Here is a 19,388-nt window from a genome sequence, read left to right on the forward strand (position 1 = left end):
CGTAAGATCGTGACCTGAGCCGAAGTCGGACGCTTAACTGAGCCACTCAGGTGCCCTGTGTTTTTAAGAGATAATATAGAGTTAGAACCACACATTAAACAAGGAGCTGGAGTAGCGATTACACTTGGTCCCAGCAGGCTTGGTTTACACATTGGCCTTGCTCTTTAATTATAACTTGGGGTTGAATGTCAGCAGCAAGCATTTGTGAGGACAGACCCCGTTCCTCATTCACACACACACATATACACACTTGGCCCAAGGTGCTCCCTAGCCAACACCTCCTTTGCCTGGCTTCTGTTGCTCCTACTTTGGCACAAACACTTAAAAGGAAACTAAAGAAAAAATGTTGAGGTCATTTATTAGACTCTCCTGTGAATTTGGTTTCAGGACTAGAAAGCAGTGCAGTAGTTGTATGATTTATGAAATCCCTCCCACTGCTGCTTTTTCTTATTTTTAGGGTGATGTACAAGAAGTGAGTTAGCTAAGAGTTGACCGGTCACATTTTACACCATCGCCTCTGAGCCCTAGAATGGAGGGCATAAAAACAATAATGTGGACAGAGAGGTGGTAGGGAGGGATTTAGCTGTTAATGGAAATTTCTCCTTCAGACCTTCTGGAAAACAGGGCTACCTTTTGAAGGATGAATCGCCCCTCTTTTTTTTCTACCTGGCTCCTATGTTTAAAAACAGGTTAAAGCTGTGTGTGTGCCCGAAAGTGTGTGTGCGTGTATGTGCGTGTGTGCGCGCGTGTGTGTGCGTGTGTGCGCGCGTGTGTGTGTGTGTGTGTTTTGAGAGGATCAGGGTGAAAGGGAGGGAGTGGAAAATGATTGTTATCATCCCAAAGTCCTTCTTTTCTAGCTGGCTGCAGCTCTGTTTATGAAATGCCATAACAAAAGTGAGCTCACGCCTGTGCGCTTCTATGGCACAAGGTTCCTAGGTGCCAGATGGGCACTCTGTGACTGTGCGAGCGTGGATTATTTCATTTCCTACATCTGGGACTCCAAATGGCTGCCCAGAATGCCACAGGAGAGAGGCAGTGCTTCTCAGCTGGGGGAACCCACCTTCACCAGAGATCCCAGGAGAGCAGAGGGGACAAGGCTGGCGGTTCCCAAACGCAATGTAGAAGTTCACACACACCAGGGCCCTGGGGAAACTTTTAGAACCCAGATCGACATAGATATAAACAATAACCAATAATGTATGTCGGCTACAGTTTAAAAAAAAAAAAAAAGGAAAGAACAAACGAAAACAAACCACAAGTACTTTCCCGTCTGGCCTCCGAAGAGGTTTTGGGAATCGTGTTTTGTATTTCAGTTTAGAAATGCCACCGTGACCTTCCAGTCACACACCTCTCCATGTTGCTAGTGGTACAGATAAGTGAACTGAAATGGTCTGAGGAATGCCAGCATATACCACAGCCTTTTGGCCTCTTTATCACTTTATTTCGATTAATGGGATGGGGTATATTGGTGTGAAATAGTAGCAATAGTTTCCTTTTCCCAAGTACTGTACCGAAATTGAGTGTACCACTCGCAGAGCACTTAACGCTCTTCAGAGGAACGCAAAGGACAGAGGGTCTAAAAAAGCAGGTTCTTCCTGTTTTTAGGTTTTATTGTTGAGAATCCTCACCATCGCCTCCATTCCTTTCCCCTTAAAATCGTTATCCCAATCACTCAATTTGTCCTGCAGGGAAAGCAAATTTTTACAAGAATATGTGACAATGTTAAAAAAAAAAAAAATCTGACAGTTGACTTAAACTCTTTTGCATAAGATATTTACAAACCACAGCAGATTAAAGGGGGGTTTTATGCATTTTCACATCCTGCTTGGTTTAAAGCAGCAATTTTCTGCAAGGACAACAGAGAAAAAAAAACATGCTTTACACTGCTTATATTAATTACATTTTTTCATTACCCGTCATGTTTTCTGCAGGCTTGTGTATTATTACTGCAAAATGTAATGAAATAGAAAAGGAAAAAAGAATGGACTTCTGGGAAATTTTCCAATTCTTGAAATGCAATGTTAATTGAGAGCTATTTTTAGGGCTGCACAGACAGTGCAGGACCCAGTGCCATCAGTACAAATGGGTCCAGTCCAGGTGCAGCTTCCCCAGCGACAGCCCGGGTCTCTGCCGCTGGAGAGCTTGAAAACCTCCATCTTGCTTGGTGCCAATCTACTCACAAGAAGTGAGTTAGCTAAGAGTTGACCGGTCACATTTTACACCATCGCCTCTGAGCGATGGGCATGGAAGGATTTCTGCAGATGAGCTACCCACAAAGGTAATGACGACAAGGACCACAACAACAACTCGTGAGGGGAGCTGAGGGTGGAGCCCCGTAAAGCTCAGACCACAGTGATTCTTGGGAGTGAATCCCAACCTTTCCTTCAACTTCCACTCCATCACAGTCAAAGAAAACTAACTAGTATTAAGGAAAATGCTGACCCAGAATGAAATGGTTTCCAAGGCCCTGAAAACGAAGAATCCCCAAAGCACCCAGGGGGTGGTGACGGACAAGACCCTTTGTCAGGAACCTTTTTCTGCTGCTGGAGAATTGCAACTTCTTAGTCCTGGGCATGTCCCACCAAGGACTTGACGGCAGTTGTCTGAGAACCAGGAACTTGATGGATTGGAGAAATATTGTTCCTCTCATTGCTAAACTAAATAGACCATAGAACTGACTTCCTGTTTGATTAGTCTGAATAGGTGACTCTGGAATCCATTGATGTCTTTCTGTATTACTTCTGTGCCCCAGAATTCCATTTCCTGATGCTGTGTTAGAACCAACCTTGCAAATGATGGAGAGCCCTCATAAATACATCTACAGGGGCCGAGTATTCTTTCAAGGAAGGGTCTCACAATGGCTTCAAGGAATTCAGGAACTCTGAGCTCATTTGAAAACTGTCAGTCTCAACATACCAGAAAGCATTCGAGGCTGTCTGAGTGTCCTAGCCACCCCTAAATATTAAACTCTTGCAAATGCAGTCTGTAAAAAAAAAAAAGAAAGAAATTAACAACTGCTAACACCCTTAAATTCCTACAATTCTTATGCTACTTCCACTTTCACCAAGTAAATACAAATGTCCATAAAAGTCATCAGACCAAAGCTTGCTTTAGGCTATCAGACTTAGAAATCCAGTTATGAGCCAAGATCCCCCCCCCCCCCCCCCCCCCCGCCCCTTACAAGCAGCAGGAAGGAACAAAGGTTAGTATTTTGCAGCCAGTAGTCTTCTCAGAGCTCTGAGGCGAATACCCTGCTTGCCCATCCCATCTGCTCTAGGCTGTCCTTCCAGGATCTCAGTCAGAGTCTTGTGCTTACTCTGAAGTCAGCATATTGTGACCTCTACTGCAATGTTGTCATCAGATGCAAGTTGGCTGTCTCTCCCAAGACCATTGCTTTAGCACTGAGTGACACATTCTTTGGGGTAAAACATGTAATCGAGAAATTCCAACATTCTAGGAGTTTCTTCCAGTAGCAAAAGTCAATTACAAGAGCAATTGGTAAAAACAGTGGTACGCAAAGCGGGAAGGCAGAATGGAAATTGTGCATGAGAAGCAAAAGTTTATAGCTGGGTAGAGAAACATGAGTTTCCATTCCCCATTGCCTAGATTCAAATGAAGAAGATTAACCCACAGAGCGCCTGTCTAGCCTGACCCACATCCAGTAGCATTTAAGGCTGAGCTAACTGGTAAATATTTGGGGCTTCTATCTCCTGCTCATCACAAAGATAGTATCAGGCAATCTTCTAAGCTGTCCCTGGTTTACTCCAGCTCTCCCCATCTTAATCACTTGCTGCTCCAGATTTTGCCTTTTTGGACTTCTGTGCTTATATTAATTGGTATGTCCAATAGTATATCTATAGTCTGTAGAACACCTTCCTGGAAAACGCAGTCCATTGTGATTCCTGGCTGAGATGGTCTTTCCAAAGCTACTCCCCCACAACACCTTTCTTCCCATCTGCATATACATGGGGGAAAACCAATTTTCTCTGATTACAATCCATCCCGCCACAATCACCAGGACAGACTGGAATGTTCAAATAGCCAACTGACTAAAATGGTTTCATGAAAGTTGTTTAAAACATATGTATATTCAATGTACTACATGTACATGATAAAATAAATAATGTCATAGGGCTTATAATAAAAAGCCACAATCTTACTCTTTTCATTCTCAATGCCTAGCCCCTCTCCCCACACATAATCATATCTAGTAATTTTATGTTTGTTTATCTATTTGTTTACAATATGCTAGTACGTATTTTTAAAATTCTACTGGAGTTATATCTTTATTTTTCTTTGTATAAATTTTAAATAATAACTATCTACTCCTTGCAATGAATGTGTAATTCCTTTACATTTTCCCCTCCCTCTTTATCTCTTTCCACCTGCTAATACCTATAGCTTTAAGGTTCTCAGATTGGTTACATTTGTAGTGTCAAATAATATACCCAATGTCTATTTCTCATTTCAGCAACTTCATATGTGTTTGATAAGGATATTGTTGGCTCTGTCTTTCCCTCTTCCTCCACACCTCCTCCCATTCCACATCCCTGTATCTGTTAACTCTACTTATACATATCCATTGTCAAAATTGATAACATTTATGTTCTCATAATGCAATCATAATTAGGTCTTAAATAAGTTTGTGTAGGGGCTGATTATAACAATTAATAACCTATAATCTATAATGCAGGGTTTATGTGATCATAATTACATAAATATTTTCACTTGTGACTGATTTCTTTCTTTCCTGAGACACCCACCCAGCTGCCTCTGAATTTCTGCTCCCACCTGGATAACTTGCTCCTTAGCTGCTGCCCACTCGCCTGCTGACTTCCTTCCTTGCCCTTCTAGGTGGGAGCTATTCTTTCCTGGATCTCATGCCTTCCTCCTTCATGGTGTTTTTCATTTTACTGGAGCTCATTCTCAGTTTCCTTCTTCAGAAGTCTAAACTATCATTGCTTACATGTTAGATATGTCATTCTCTTCTCTACTTGTTTAGTAGTTTGGCTGGATATAGAACTCAATGGTCAAAATTATTTTCCCTCAGAATTTCAAAGACATTGTTCCATTGTCTTCCAGCATCCAGTGTTGCTAGTGAGAAGTCAAAAACATTCTGATTTGTGTTCCCCAAAAAGTAACCTGTGTTTTCCTGTACTGTTTCTCTTAGGAATTTCTTTTTTCCCTTTGTATTCTAAAGTATCATAGGTATGTGCCTAAATATGGACAAAAAGTAGTTTGAAGGCCTTTTTATAGAAAGATCTATTTAAAAAGGGTTAGAAAGCGAAGCCATGTTTTGTTTTCTGAAACTCACATTGATATTAGGGAAGAAATAAATCATAAATACACATTAACATGATTTTTTCTTATCTGACAAATCGAATTTAGAGTGTGGAGTTCAAATATTTATAGCCAAGTAAATAAACACACCTCTTGGGGAAATGCCAAAGTCACTAATTTTATAGTGTTTTTGTTTTTGTTTTTTTAAAGTCCTCAAAGGCTGTAAAGTAGAGGTTATCCATTCCTCCTTCAGAAAGAGCCTGGGTGAGAAGGAAAGAAAATGCCTAAATTTTTGACATGTTCCTAGATTTACCAAAAAAAATCAAAATTATTTGACTACATTTTAAGAGAATGATGAATATAATCAAGAGAGCTTAAGGAAGAAAGAATGTAACAAAGCATTTCCTTGGATATGTTTTGCATAAATACCTCATCATACAGTAAATGAACCTGGATTTTAGATCATACAGATCTGGAGGGGAATTCTGTCTCTGCCATTTTTTAGTTATGTGACTCTTGAGGAAATTACTTGAATTCAATACATGTTAGTTTCCTCCCTCACTTACCCCTAACTCTACTTGTTCAACGTTGAGGCTTGGGGAGTTATAAATATTCTGTATCCAGTGTACCATGATGAGGTACAAAAGATGGGTTTATAAATAACAGAAAGTTAAATTAGAAGTTTTGACTGATGCACCAAGATACAACTGATGCCGCATTCCAAAGAAAGTGCTAGACCATATGCAGAATTTCCAAAAGGAGAAATACAGAAGAACCAATTGCATAATCCTTGAAATCTGTCATTCCCATTGAAGATGTAAAAGGGCCCTGAAAGTGGAACTTAAGGAAGAATTTTGTGAGAAGGATTTTAGAAGACCCTTTGGGATTCTGGGACTCCTATCCTCCTAAGGAAGGCTAGTGAACTCTGGAGACCTTGATGCATATCTCCTGCAGTTAGGAAACAAGTGGCTAGTGCCTAGGTTATATCTCAAGAAGCTAAAATGGCCCTTGGAAGCAAGGTAATAGACTAATAGGCTACATGTAAGTAGTAACTGCTAGGGGTACTTGAGTGGCTCAGTCAGTTAAGTGTCCGACTTTGGCTCAGGTCATGATCTCACAGTTCATGAGTTCAAGCCCCATGTCAGGCTCTGTGCTGACAGCTCAGAACCTGGAACCTGCTTCAAATTCTGTGTCTCCCTCTTTCTCTGCCCCTCTCCCACTCACACACACATACTTTCTGTCTCTCTGTCTCTCTCAAAAATACATAGACATTTTAAAAAATTAAAAAAAAAGAAGTAACTGCTCACCAAGGTTTGTAAATACTAAGAATTGATGTAAAAGTCTGTTTGTAAAGGGATCTGACAAAGGAGTGGTTTCATAGACTAAGGAAACGCATAAGAATTTTTTTTCAGGTGCCTGGGTGGCTCAGTCGGTTAAAGCGTCCAACTCTTGATGTTGGCTCGAGTCATGATCTCACGGTTCCTAGGTTCAAGCTCTACATCGGGTTCTGCACTGACACTGCAGAGCTTGCTTGGGATTCTCTCTCCCCCTCTCTCTGCCCCTCCCTGCTCACATCTCTCTCTCTCTCTCTCTCTCTCTCTCTCTCTCAAAAATAAAATAAATAAATATTTTTTAAAAAAGAATTTTTTTCCTAATTTAAACACATCTATCTTGAGCTCTAGCATGTTTATTTGCACAATCCGCTTTTTTCAGTATATATTTCTATACTTCTCAGAGTTAACTTTGTGATTCTACATTCACAGGACATCTGCAACAATTCTAAGCTAGCACCTAATTAAAACACTGGCCAGCATTCATTGAGAACTTTTCATGTGCCAAGCACTGTGCTAAGTGCCTCATACCTTTTAACCCACATCAGTCATAGCAGTAGGCATTTTTACTGCCATCCTGATGATGAAACTGAGGCAAACAGAGGGTAATTTGCTCACTGATTCATAGCCAGGATGTGGCAGAGCTAGGGTTCAAGCCAGGTGGTCCAGCTCTAAGGCCTGAATTCTTAGTCATTATGACGTTTGCTCTCTAAAGGCTTTGCAAGAGCAGTTGCAAAGCAAGAAGCGCCCTTCTTTCTATTTTCAGCAAATATGGCAGTCTTTCATCATTCCAACTCATCTTTTTAAGCCTTCAGAAAAATTCGTGCTGATTTGGAAAGCTCCTCGAAAACAAATAAAATGAAAATTTCAAACCTCATGGAATTACTTTTCAAAATTAAGGTTGTATAGGAATGGAATGGGAGAGAAAATAAATGAGTAAATACGGTTCTTGGTGTCCAAAACTGGCCATTCATCAAGACGTGTCAACAACACGCAACTTAAGTTTGATGAGTTCAATATTTTCAGGACTAGTAGAACTTCTCTTGACCTGTATAATTGAGCAGAACTTCTTGGTTAAGATGGGCCTGGGGCTGGACCTAAGCTCTCAAGGCTAAATTTCTTCATTCCATAGTTCTTCCAGGTCACTGTCAAAACCACTGGTAATTTTACACTGCAGTGATCTGTGCCTTTTCCTGGCCTGAGGATAAATAGAAAACTTAACAGTTCTGAGAGCTGTTGACACCATGTACTCAGAAACACAATCAGAAAATGTTAAAAGAAACCCTTGAAGGATGTGAATGAAGGATGTGGACATTCACACATGGAAACTCCCCACATGGTGCCAGCTTTGCCCCCCAGCTTGGAACCCAAAAAAAAAAAAAAAAAAAAAAAAAGAGGTCAGAGAAGGAGCCAGGGTGTATGCCTGAGGCTTTAATGGAACACAATAAAGGATGAGCACTTCTAGTAAGGATTTAAATGCCCATTCATTGGTAACCAGAGGATTCTAGGGTGCTCAAGAAAGACGTTACAGTGATACAAGGGATGACTTCGGGGTGATTAGGAAAACCCAGTCTCTCCCTAACCACTGTCAAAAGTAGCTATTGGCTCTCCTATTTGGCAAACACACCCTGATACATTTTAAAACTCATTTTCCCCTTTTAGTACGTAGCCCACCCAATCTAAGTTCACACACTTACAGAAAAGCTAGAGAGGTGAAGACGTTTTCTGAAGCCTACAATTGGATACTTGGTCTGACAACAGGACTGCCTGTTTGAATGGAGAACAGTTGTAGTAACTTGTGGTCTCTATCAGTAAGAGCAATAAGAAAAAGTTAAGAAAAGGGAAGGGATGGCTGAAGGTAGAAAGAAAGTGAGCTATAAATCCTGGCTTTGAAACACGCACTAGACAGACACCCAAGGGCTCAGATCTAAATCCACTCCAGCCCTGGATCCTGCTCCAGTACCCTAATATCAATATCCCCAGAGTCTTCTCCTCTTTACAATGAAAGACTCTTCGTTTTCCTTTCATAACTATAAGAGTCTCAGGATGTTTCCCGTCTTATTTGCCAGCGATAGATGGAGACGGCAGCATTGTCCATTTAATTACTATTCACTCAAAATAAATGCCTTTTGTTCTTTCATTCACTTATTCAAAATATAAATACCAAGTGCTGATTTAGATACAGGAGATTCCCAGATAATTAAGCCATTATCCTAGTCCATGGAAAAACAAAGGATGTATAATGTGTTACATGTGAAGGCAATAACAGAAGTATATGTATGATACAGTGACTGCAGACAAGAAAGGGTAATTAAATAGCGGGGACGGGATTCAGGACCCAAAGTATTCTGATAAATAATGATCTAGAAGGAAAAACAGGAAGGGTCTAAGGCTTTTCTCTCACTAAAATAAGGATTTAGGACTGGGTGAATACCCATCTGAGACTTCTTCCTGCTGTCAACACGGGTTGTATAGGTCTTCTGCTAAGCCCTTGGATTCAGATGCAACGGGAGTCTCAGAAACAGGAAAAGAGGCTGTTTAAGTTTTTTTTTTTTTTTCAGGGTTGAATAAATCAACAATGGGACGAGGAGTAATGGCCTTTGACAAGTCTTTGTGTCCAGCTCAAGTGCAAGGGAGCACGTTGCTTAAGTGGAGAACAATACACCTGCTGAAGGTCCATCCGGGAGGTGAGACACGGTGAGAGAGCACTTCTGGTCTTGGCGATGGGCACACTGAATTCTGCTCCACAGCAAGTTGAGCCATGGAGAGGATTCTACTGCAGCAGCTGAAAACGGATGATTAAGAGGCAGCATAAGTTGCATGGATCCTGTCCTAGTATTATGCTTTCTGAAGATAATGATGATGAACGAAATGACGAATGAGCTATGATATTTCTATAAAAACCCTCCTGTCCTCTCTAGCCTCCTTTTCTTCTCCTATTCTCTTTCCTGTCTCCAAATCCATTTCTCTAACTCTTTGATGATTCAAACCCCTTTTCCTATAAAGACAACCTGAAAATGTCCTCCACATCGACTCCGGAGCCACCTGAAGTCTGTCTCCCTTGCTAATGATGACGCCTATCCAGCTGACACAAGCCATTTTTACATGGAGTATTTGATGGTTCTGTGTTTTGTTCTGATGATTGTTAGCTCTTTTGGTTCATTGGTGTTGGAAATAAATCACATCTAACCTCTTTTGTACTAAAATTAACTGTCTCCTTGGACTGATTATCTTGCCCTTGGTCTCCGCAGAGTTGTACCCACAGGATCTTCAACGTGCCTGGCAGCCCAAAGGGTTCGCTGAAGTTACACATTGTGGGAAGAAAGGCTGGCTTTCCTAAGCTTCAGTCAAGAAGGCTTAGCTACTCCTAAAAACAGCAGAAGTGCTTCAGCAAAGTTCAGAAACAAAGCAGGAAAAGAGAGTCCCTCTCACATACATGTGCAGCAAAGGCTCTGGTGGGGCAGGAAACTAGAGTGTTTTCAACATGTTCATCTGTCTAGTTACCAAATGGGTTTACTTTTCTCAACAATATATTCTAATTCCCCCTTTGGAACTTGTCAGAAATATATATATATATATATATATATATATATATATATATATATATTTGCTGGTAAAATTATTTTCCTTGTAGAAGAAAGAGCATAATTCAAGCACAAAACAGAAAAAAGTCATAACTCTCATCATTTTAAAACCGGGTAAACAGATAGAGGCTTTGCCACAATTTAAGGCATAAACAAAGTTTCTTTTTCAGAGGGTGGCAAAAGCGGTCCATAAAAAGAGAAGACATAGTTTGATGGCCTCAACAGGGGAGGACACTTCCTTGACCACAGCAGGGGTGTCGAGTGGCAGGCAGCTCCTCCATCCATAATTTCAAATACTGACTCTAACTAAACGAAACCAACATGCACTGCTTACCTCCTGAAGTTGTCACCCTTGCTGTGGAGGCAAGGATGACCACATGAAGGCCTGAAATTTCTTTCCTCTCCATTTCCTATCCATTTGCATGTTCCACCAACCTCTCGGACTCCCCTCCCAACTCATTCTCTGGCATGTTCTGCATGTCCCTGATTCTAAATGTGGACTCTCAAATTGAATGCAGCATGATCAAAATCCCAGAACCATTAAAAATTTTTAAAACTTCTTTCTTCTCCTGATTTCTTGATTCCTATTAACAGCAGCACCATTCTGCTACACATTATGACCCTCTCCTGCTGAAAATTCCACCCATGCCTCCTTTTCAGTTCTTACGTGACAATGTTCCAATTGCTCCTTTATGATTCCACAGTTTAGGCAGATGTTACAAGGCCTCTCTCATAAGCTAGCCTCACACAATTGAAGGAATAGCTCAGCTCTACCCATGCCTAGTGTCTAGCTTATTGCTAACTCCCAAGTCTTTGTTCATGCTGTGCCCTTCATCTTGAATGCCTCATCCTTCTCTTCATGTATTTAAACCCTTCCAGCTTACCATTGTTTAGCTCAAGATCCAACTCATCTATAAAGCTTTGGGGGCCACTCAAGTCCGTGGTAGTCTCTCCCTCCTCCTCTGAGCCTCCATGGCAATTACAGTCAGCACTATTCCCTTGGCATTTATCATTTACTCTCTTGTATTACCATTAATCCAGCAGACATTTTTGAGCACTTACTATCTCTGCTATGACAGGCTCTGTGGTATTTGCTGATCATAAAAGGCTAATAAGAGACAAGAAGCATCAAGGAGAAGGGAAGATAGGCAGAACAAGCAGGTCCAAGGGAAGGAATCTTTCAAATAAAGGGGATGTGAAGATATCCTGAAGCATAGGAAGGAGAACCAGTTAAAGTTGTCTCTCAGCAACAAGCCCACCCTCTTATCCTCTAGCGGGCATAGAGTTGTGTCTTGGGAGGAGCAGGGGGAGGTGCAGAGAGGCTGGTTCTATGAATTGGAAACACTTCAAATAGATTTAGCTGCCACTACCAGAAGGAACTTCCAGTGATGAAGTGAAGAAATATGGCTGGGGTGACACTCATGGGAACCACAAACAGACAGGAAGCCCACAGGAATCAACAGGTAGTAGACAGGAAGGAGCAAGTCCTTTCTTCCTCCTCCAGCCTTTGCCTTCCTCTTGCACTCCCTATTAACATGCTTCATGCTGTGCCTTCCAGTTAACAGGAAGTCAACTGGCAAAGCAAAAATGATGTTTACAGAGTCCCAGCCCAGCATCACAAAGTGGAGGATAAAAGGGTGGGCTTGGAGCTGAGAGATAACAACTTTAACCGGTTCTCTTTCCTATGGTGCAGGATATCTTCACATCCCTTTCATTTGAAAGATTCCTTCTCTTGGACCTGCTTGTTCTGCCCATCTTCCCTTCTCCTTTATGCTTCTTGTTTCTTATTAGCCTTTTATGATCAGAGTCTGTCATAGCAGACATAGTAAGTGCTCAAAAATGTCTGCTAGATTAATAGTAATATGCGTTCCTCCTCAGAGTCTGGATCCTAGCCTTTTTCTAATGCAGAGACATCAACATCAGCCAAATATCACCTTCTCTTTGGAGGTCTGACTTTCACCTCCATGGGATTCCACCTTTAAGCTTCTAAATTTTAATAATTCCAGTATATTCTCTTTCTTCTCTCAGCCCTACAGGTGATAAATGCTTCCTCCTTTCATGATATTTTATAGTCCCCTTTGTACTCTTTCAGTTACCTAGGTTACACTTTTTTACACTAAACTCTCTATTCAAGAACTGGTATGGTTTCTATTTCTTGATTGGACCCTGACTGATAATAGCAGCAAATAGTTTAGGGGCATAGATTAATATAATGCAAAGTGACATCACTGAAAAGCCAATAGATACATTAAATATTCAAACAATTTAGAAAAAAGGAATGAAAGGGAATGAGAGGAATAAAATTCAGAAGGGACAAATTAAATCCAGTTCTATCACTAATTACATTAAATGTTAATGGATTAAAATGCTCAATGAAAATGCAGAAATGATCAGAATTGATTTTTTTAAATGCAAGATCCTATAATATTTACTATATAAGAGACAACTTAAATATGATGGCACACATAGATTTAAAATAAATGGGTGAAAAAAGGATATATAATACAAATGGTAGGTATAGAAAGACTGGAGTGGTTATATTAATAACAGATAAAATAGGCTTCAAGGCAAAGAGTATATCAAAGGTAAACATGGACATTTTATAATGAATAAAGAGTAAATCCATAAGAAAGAGATAATCATAAATTTGTATGTGCATAACAGAGCTTAAAAATACATGAAGCAAAAAATGACAGAGTCAGAGGGAGAAATATGCAACTACAATCGTGGGAAACTAAACATAATTCTCTCAGCAATTAATAGAACTAAAAAAAAAAATCACTATGTACATAGAGGGTCTGAATAATACTATCAACGTGACCTAATTGTTATTTATACAATGCATCATACAACAATCTATTTTCAAATGCAATTATATATTCACCAAGATAGCACATATGCTAGGTGATAAGTCCAAAAAATTTAAAAGAATTGAACACCATGATAGTAGCAGAGGATTAAACAACTGACATACAATTTCAACTCAGCCCAAGAAATTAATATAATAACAACATCAACAATACCAATATTACCAACCACCCTTCCCACACAAAAATATTCACACCAAATACGTTACTCTGAATGCTCAGATTACCTGGGATAGAGTAGAATGTAGGATTAATGAGCAGATCACAAAAGCTTCTAGATGAAGAAAACTAGGCTCCTTATAAAGAAAGTGACCCAACTGACATCAGACTCATCAACAGCAATACTACATTTTTGAAGAATGGAGCAATGTCTTAAAACTTTAAGCTGCAATGACTTTCAATCTAGAATTCTATTCCCAGTCTGTCATTCATGTGGAGGAAGAATAAAGACATTTTAGATGTGCAAAAATTAAAACATTATAATTCTTTAGAAAGTTATCAGAAAGCTTTAGAAGGTTATCAGAAAGCATACTTCAACAAAAAAAGAATTAATCCAAAAAAGGAAAAAGAAAAAAAGAAAAGAAAAGAAAAGAAAAGAAAGAAAGAAAGAAAGAAAGAAAAACATATAAAATCAAGAAAACAAAGGGGCGCCTGGGTAGCTCAATCAGTTAAGCATCTGACTTTGGCTCAGGTAATGATCTCTCGGTTGGTGAGTTCAAGCCCCACGTCAGGCTCTGTGCTGACAGCTGGATCCTGGAGCCTGCTTCAGATTCTGTGTCTCCCTCTCTCTGCCCCTCTCATGCTCTGCCTCTCAATGATAAATAAACGTTAAAAAAAATAAAAAAGAAAGAAACCAAAGAAAAAAGAGAGGGGTGCCTGGGTGACTCAGTCAGTTAAGTATTTGACTCTTGATCTTGGCTCAGGTCATGATCTCATGGTTGGTGAGTTTGAGCCCCATATTGGGCTCTGCACTGCAGTGTAGAGCCTGCTTGGGATTCTCTGTCTCCCTCTCTCTCTGCCTCTCCTCTGCACTTGCTCTCTCTCTCTCTCTCTTGCTCTCAAAATAAAAAAATAAACCTTAAAAAAAAGAATAAAATATTCAACAAAAAAAAAAAAAAGAAAGAAAGAAAGAAAGAAAGAAAACAGACCAAAAGAGAGACAAAAACATCATATAATGACACCTGTGTCAGAAAGAAAAAAGTCCACATTGGAGCAAGAGAGGAAAGTTTCTGAGAGAAGTTGTCTAGAAAAATTAAAGCTGCTTTACTTGAGTCCATACATAAAATGTGTTATTTATAGTAGAAGTATTGAAACATTTGGAAAATTAATCATAAGACTATAGAAAGAGACATAGGAAAAAAATGAAGCTGTTTTCATTTCCAAGAGAAATAAAGGGCAGGAAAAGGAAGGAAACACAGTTGTAATGCACTGCTTGGCCCATCATTGAACAATATTTGCATGTAGATAATGAAGAAATTAAAATGATTTTATTTAAACAAATATGTGGAGGGAAAAAAAAGAGTTAAGTTTTTCTCTACTATGGCAAAAATACGGTAAAATATTTCTAAAATTTATCAGTCAAGAAATAAGCATATTATTTAGATTAAATGAGTTAATAGCACTTGGAACAGTGACTGTTACATGGGAAGCACTGTTGGCTATTATTAGAAATATGAAGTTAAATATCAGGGGGAAAAGCGAGAAGAATTGAGAGTGGTTGTCCCATGGGCATAGGATTCAGAATGAGAAGTAAAACTATTCTGGTTCATTAGAAGCTTTTTAGTACTACATGACTTTTAAAATAATATACATGTATTGCTTTTATAAAATAAAAATTAATAATAAAACAGCTATATTATAGAATAAAATATAAACATAAAAATGTGAAGGCATTGTAAGTAAGGAAGTAAAAGGTAATTTATAAGTACGGGGAATGTAAATTTTAAGAAACAAAGGGTGCATTGTAAAAACAAAAACAAAAAACCATATTAAGTTCTTTCATACATTTTTGAGTTAAAAATAAAAGAATTTTTAACAAATCAGTCATTCTCAAAAACAAGAAATCTATTCCACAAACGAACAAATGAGACAAAATAAAAAACCAGAGATGGAGAGGCCTCCCTAAAAAGAGGTACTGAAAACAAGAGAAACAGATGGGGAACCAGGGTGTTACGTGAAAGCTGAAGGTGGATATCCAAGGCCCAGCATGGGCACAAGTCACCCATATGAAGCTAGAAGTCAGGACAGTGCTTTATAGTCATCAACAGCGGACAAAATATCTCCATTTAGCAGCCCAAGACGACTGCAATAAAGAAGTCTCCTGCCCGTAAACAGGAGTAAGCTCTGTCTTAGAACTAGGACCCCACCCTGCACTGCATTCAGGGAAAAGACCTAGAATTGCACCATCTCTGCAGGGTGATAGACCCCACCAAGCCACAAAATGTGAACTTCGGTCAGAAATAAACTGTAAGTCTGGGGCAGAGGCAGCCATGAAACCTTCCCCATAAGGAGGGCATCAGGTCATAGGAAAATTTTAAAAATTAGTTAACAAAGAGAATTAAAAAGTGTATTGTTTAAAATGCACATCAAGGAGAGAGAGCCAAAAAAACCAGAGAATTGGAGAACTCAAACCCAACGAAATAGCGATATTCAAGCAACACAAAAATGACATTAAAATGAGCAGAATTTTAAATCTTCAAAAAGATAAAAGAAGGAATGATATCCATGAAAAAAGACCAGGAAATAATAACATTTTTAAAGTTTATTCATTTATTTTGAGAGAGACAGAGACAGCACGAGTGGGAGGAGGGCAGAGAGAGAGAGGGAGAGGGAGAGGGAGAGAGAGAGAAAATCCCAAGCCGGCTCCATGCTGCCAGTGCAGAGCCCAGAGCAGGGCTCAAACCCACGAAGCCACAAGATCATGACCTGAGCCCAAACCAAGAGTCAGGTGCTTAACTGACTGAGCCACCCAGGCACCCCAATAATAAAACTTAAAAAACTTGAAAAGTAAAAATATTTATGGGGGGCACCTGGGTGGCTCAGTCGGTTAAGTGGCTGACTTCAGCTCAGGTCATGATCTCACAGTTTGTGGGTTCCAGCCTTGCACCAGGCCCTGTGCTGACAGCTTGGAGCCTGGAGTCTGCTTCGGATTCTGTGTCTCCTTCTCTCTCTGCCTCTCGCCAGCTCGCTGTCTCCCTCTCTCTTAAAAATAAATAAACATTAAAAAATTTTTAAAAATATTTATGAAATAAAAAATGTATAGGTTAAAAAGTTGAGTCACAGGTGAACCAGTAGAACACTTGAAGTAATTACCCAAAAAGCTATCCAAAAAGATAAAAATCTGGAGAAGGAAAGGAAAATTTAAGAGACATAGAGCATAGAGAAATGATTAAAATGTTCTAACATGTATCTCAGAGGAGTAGTTTTACAAGATAGCCTAGAGAGAATGTCGGGGGTGGGGGTAGCAGAGAGAGGGGAGAGCACAGAGAGACAGTAACTGGGAATCTTCCAGAAGTGAAGAGAGTCATGAGTTCTGAGAACTGACAGAGTCCACCAAGTGCCAAGAAGGGCAAAGTTTTAAAAATCGGCACCTAGGGGTGCCCGGGTGGTTCAGTCGGTTAAGCGTCTGTTGATTTCAGCTCAGGTCATAATCTCACAGTTGTGAGATCGAGTCCCACATCAGGTTCCACACTGATCTTGGAACCTGTTTAAGACTGTCTTTTGAAGGGATTCCTGGCTGGCTTATTAGCTGAGGTCATGATCTCAAATGTCATGAATTCAAGCCCCACATTGGGCTCTCTGCTGTCAATGTGGAGCCTGCTTTGGATCCTCTGTCCAACCCCCCCCCCCCCCCCCGTACCTCCCCAGTTCACGCTCTCTCTCTCAAAAATGAATACAAATATGAATATATATATATATATCCTCTCTCCTTCTGCCCCCCCCACCAAATCCCCACCCAAATACATCATAGTGCAAGTGAATAATATCAAAACTAAAGAAAGTTTTAAAAAGAGAAACAGCCTATAAAAGAATGACAATCATGTTGACAGCAGACTTGTCATTAGCAGCAATGACTATAAGACACTTATGGAATAACTTTCAAAGTGGCAATGAAGCTACTGTGGATCTGGAATTCTATAAAAACTACCATTCAACAGGTGGGGTTCAAAAAATTATTGACCACAAGCTCTTTCTTAAAACAAAACAAAAAAGCAACTACTAAAAGATGTATTTGGTAAGTGAAAAAAATTAACTATGAAGGAAGAAGCAAAGGTGTGGAAAAATTCGGTAAAACGTGTTAGTAAATCTAAATAGGTATTGATTATAGATAATAATACCAATAATTCTTGTGCTTATAAACAAAGTATAATTCCAATACCAGATAATTCTAATATAGGATCAATGGAAACTTATTCAGATGAAAGTTAAAGCTTCTGGGAGGAGAATAATAGAGACACTGATTAACTATAAGCTTGGCTGGGAAAAAAATGCATATTTAAATATATGTGCTAAAGTCTAAGAACATTCATTAAAAGGATAGAAACAGTAAGCGTAAGTTCTAAACCAGTAGAAGAAAAAAGAAGAAAGAAATTTCAACCAATCCACACAACAAGAAAGGAGGAAAACATAAAGATATTAAAAAAAAAAAGCATAGTAAATAGAAAACATAAAGTAGCAGAAATATGTCTTAATAAATGTAGATAATTTGCAATTATATTTTTAAAAAGAAACCAGTCTCTCTGAGTCTCTGAGACTCTCTGGGTCTCTCTGAGATGAGGTAAAACTAGTAAGAGATACAGTTGAAAACAGGTTGCACTTCTGGCTAGAGAGCCTCTATTTTCTTACTAAAATGTAATAAAGGGAGGTGGGGGGAGCAGGATAGGATTGACAACTTGAGGTGCTGCAGTCATCTCATAAAAGCTTTTGGTTCAAAAGTAATAGAAATCCATTGAAGGAAACTCAAGTTAAAGGCAGTCTATTTAAATGATACAGGAACAAACTGTCCAAAGAAAATCTGATTGGCAATGTTCAACAGACTGCCCAGTAGGATTCGATACCAGGTGTTCACCCTTTCTCCAACATTTGTGTCAAGGTGAGGGTGGGGGTGGGGTATGCACATGCCAAAAACTACAGCCATCTAAAGGACAGCTCCTAGGTTCAAGCCCTGCGTCCAGCTCTGTGCTGACGGCTGGGAGCCTGGAGCCTGCTACAGATTCTGTGTCTCCCTCTCTCTCTGCCCTTCCCCCACTCACACTCTGTCTCTCTGTCTCTCAGAGACATATTTAATAGATAACATTTAATAAATAAACACTAAAAACATGTTTTTAAAGGACAGCTCCTAGGGCGTGTTAGGCATGCCCACCAAACCTGTCTCCTACAAACAGGTATGGCCCCAGCGTGTCAGGAAGGAATGGGAAAGCAAGTCTAGCAGACATGAGAAAAAGGCCAGTACTGAGGGCTCAACTTCAAACCAGACACTGTAAGCAATAAGTGGAATTATTAGTCAAGGCTGTTCCATTTTCTCCAGTGGAAGGAATGGAAGAGGTTGGAGGTTGGGAGTAGAAGGGGGCTTAGCAAGAGTGGTAAGAGAAATTCCACAGGATCCTGACTAGATAGAGGGGAATAAAAAACTTAGGACTGGGAGGGTAGAATGTTTTAAGTAATGGATGTCTCACTGATGGCTCGAGGGAGGGGACAAGGTAGAGGGTTAAGAGATGGCCACTAGGAAGAAGAATGTCACAGTTGGAGGTTTCAAAGGCCTCCAAGGGTTCCAAAGGTTCTGCAGGTAACAAGAGACAAAGGTTGTCCAGGTGGAATAGAGTGATAAGCATCAGAGCAGAGGAAGCCAAAGAGCTGTTTGTCATAGGTGCTGACAGGAGACCAGGTGAAAAGGACTCTGAGAGCAGGCTGCTGGGGTGCCCAGCGAACCTGAGAGGTGCGAGGGAGACAATGTGATCAGAGCCCACAGAAGTGGTGAGGAGAACCAGGACACTGACTCAAACCTGATTCCTGGGCCCAGATCTATCAATGGCTCTCATCACTCTGAAAGTGATGAGATTGTGAAATTCTAAGTGGTGAAATTCTAAGCCCTCAGCATTTATAAGACCTTCACGATGCTTCATTTCCACCTCATCTCCCACCCTTTCCCTCAGGTTTGTCACTCTTCTACTGAACTGCTTTCTTCCACCTGCGCATGTGGATTCTTCAACATGGAATTTCCTTTCCCTACTCCTTTACCCAGCGGACTGCTGTTCAGTTTTCAGAGCTAAGCCCAAGTCATCTCCTCTGGAAAGCCTTCTCCAAGGGAGTTCCCAGTCTGAAGTGAA

General features: G+C 40.1%; 1 protein-coding gene across 2 annotated transcripts in view; it reads right to left on the bottom strand.

Annotated features, from left to right (window-relative positions):
* Nucleotides 1-8,606: 8,606 nt before the first annotated feature.
* LMO4 (LIM domain only 4) overlaps nucleotides 8,607-19,388 on the bottom strand; it is a 51,802-nt gene continuing 41,020 nt past the window's right edge. Inside the window, exon 5 of one of the 2 annotated variants that reach the window (XM_049616850.1) lies at nucleotides 8,607-9,396. In XM_049616850.1, coding sequence (XP_049472807.1) covers nucleotides 9,385-9,396 — 12 coding nt within the window. In that variant the 3' untranslated portion in view covers nucleotides 8,607-9,384. The remainder of the gene's footprint in view (nucleotides 9,397-19,388) is intronic. The other variant, XM_049616849.1, reaches the window with a different exon arrangement.

The sequence above is a fragment of the Panthera uncia genome (assembly GCF_023721935.1).
Source record: "Panthera uncia isolate 11264 chromosome C1 unlocalized genomic scaffold, Puncia_PCG_1.0 HiC_scaffold_4, whole genome shotgun sequence".
NCBI lineage: Eukaryota > Metazoa > Chordata > Mammalia > Carnivora > Felidae > Panthera > Panthera uncia.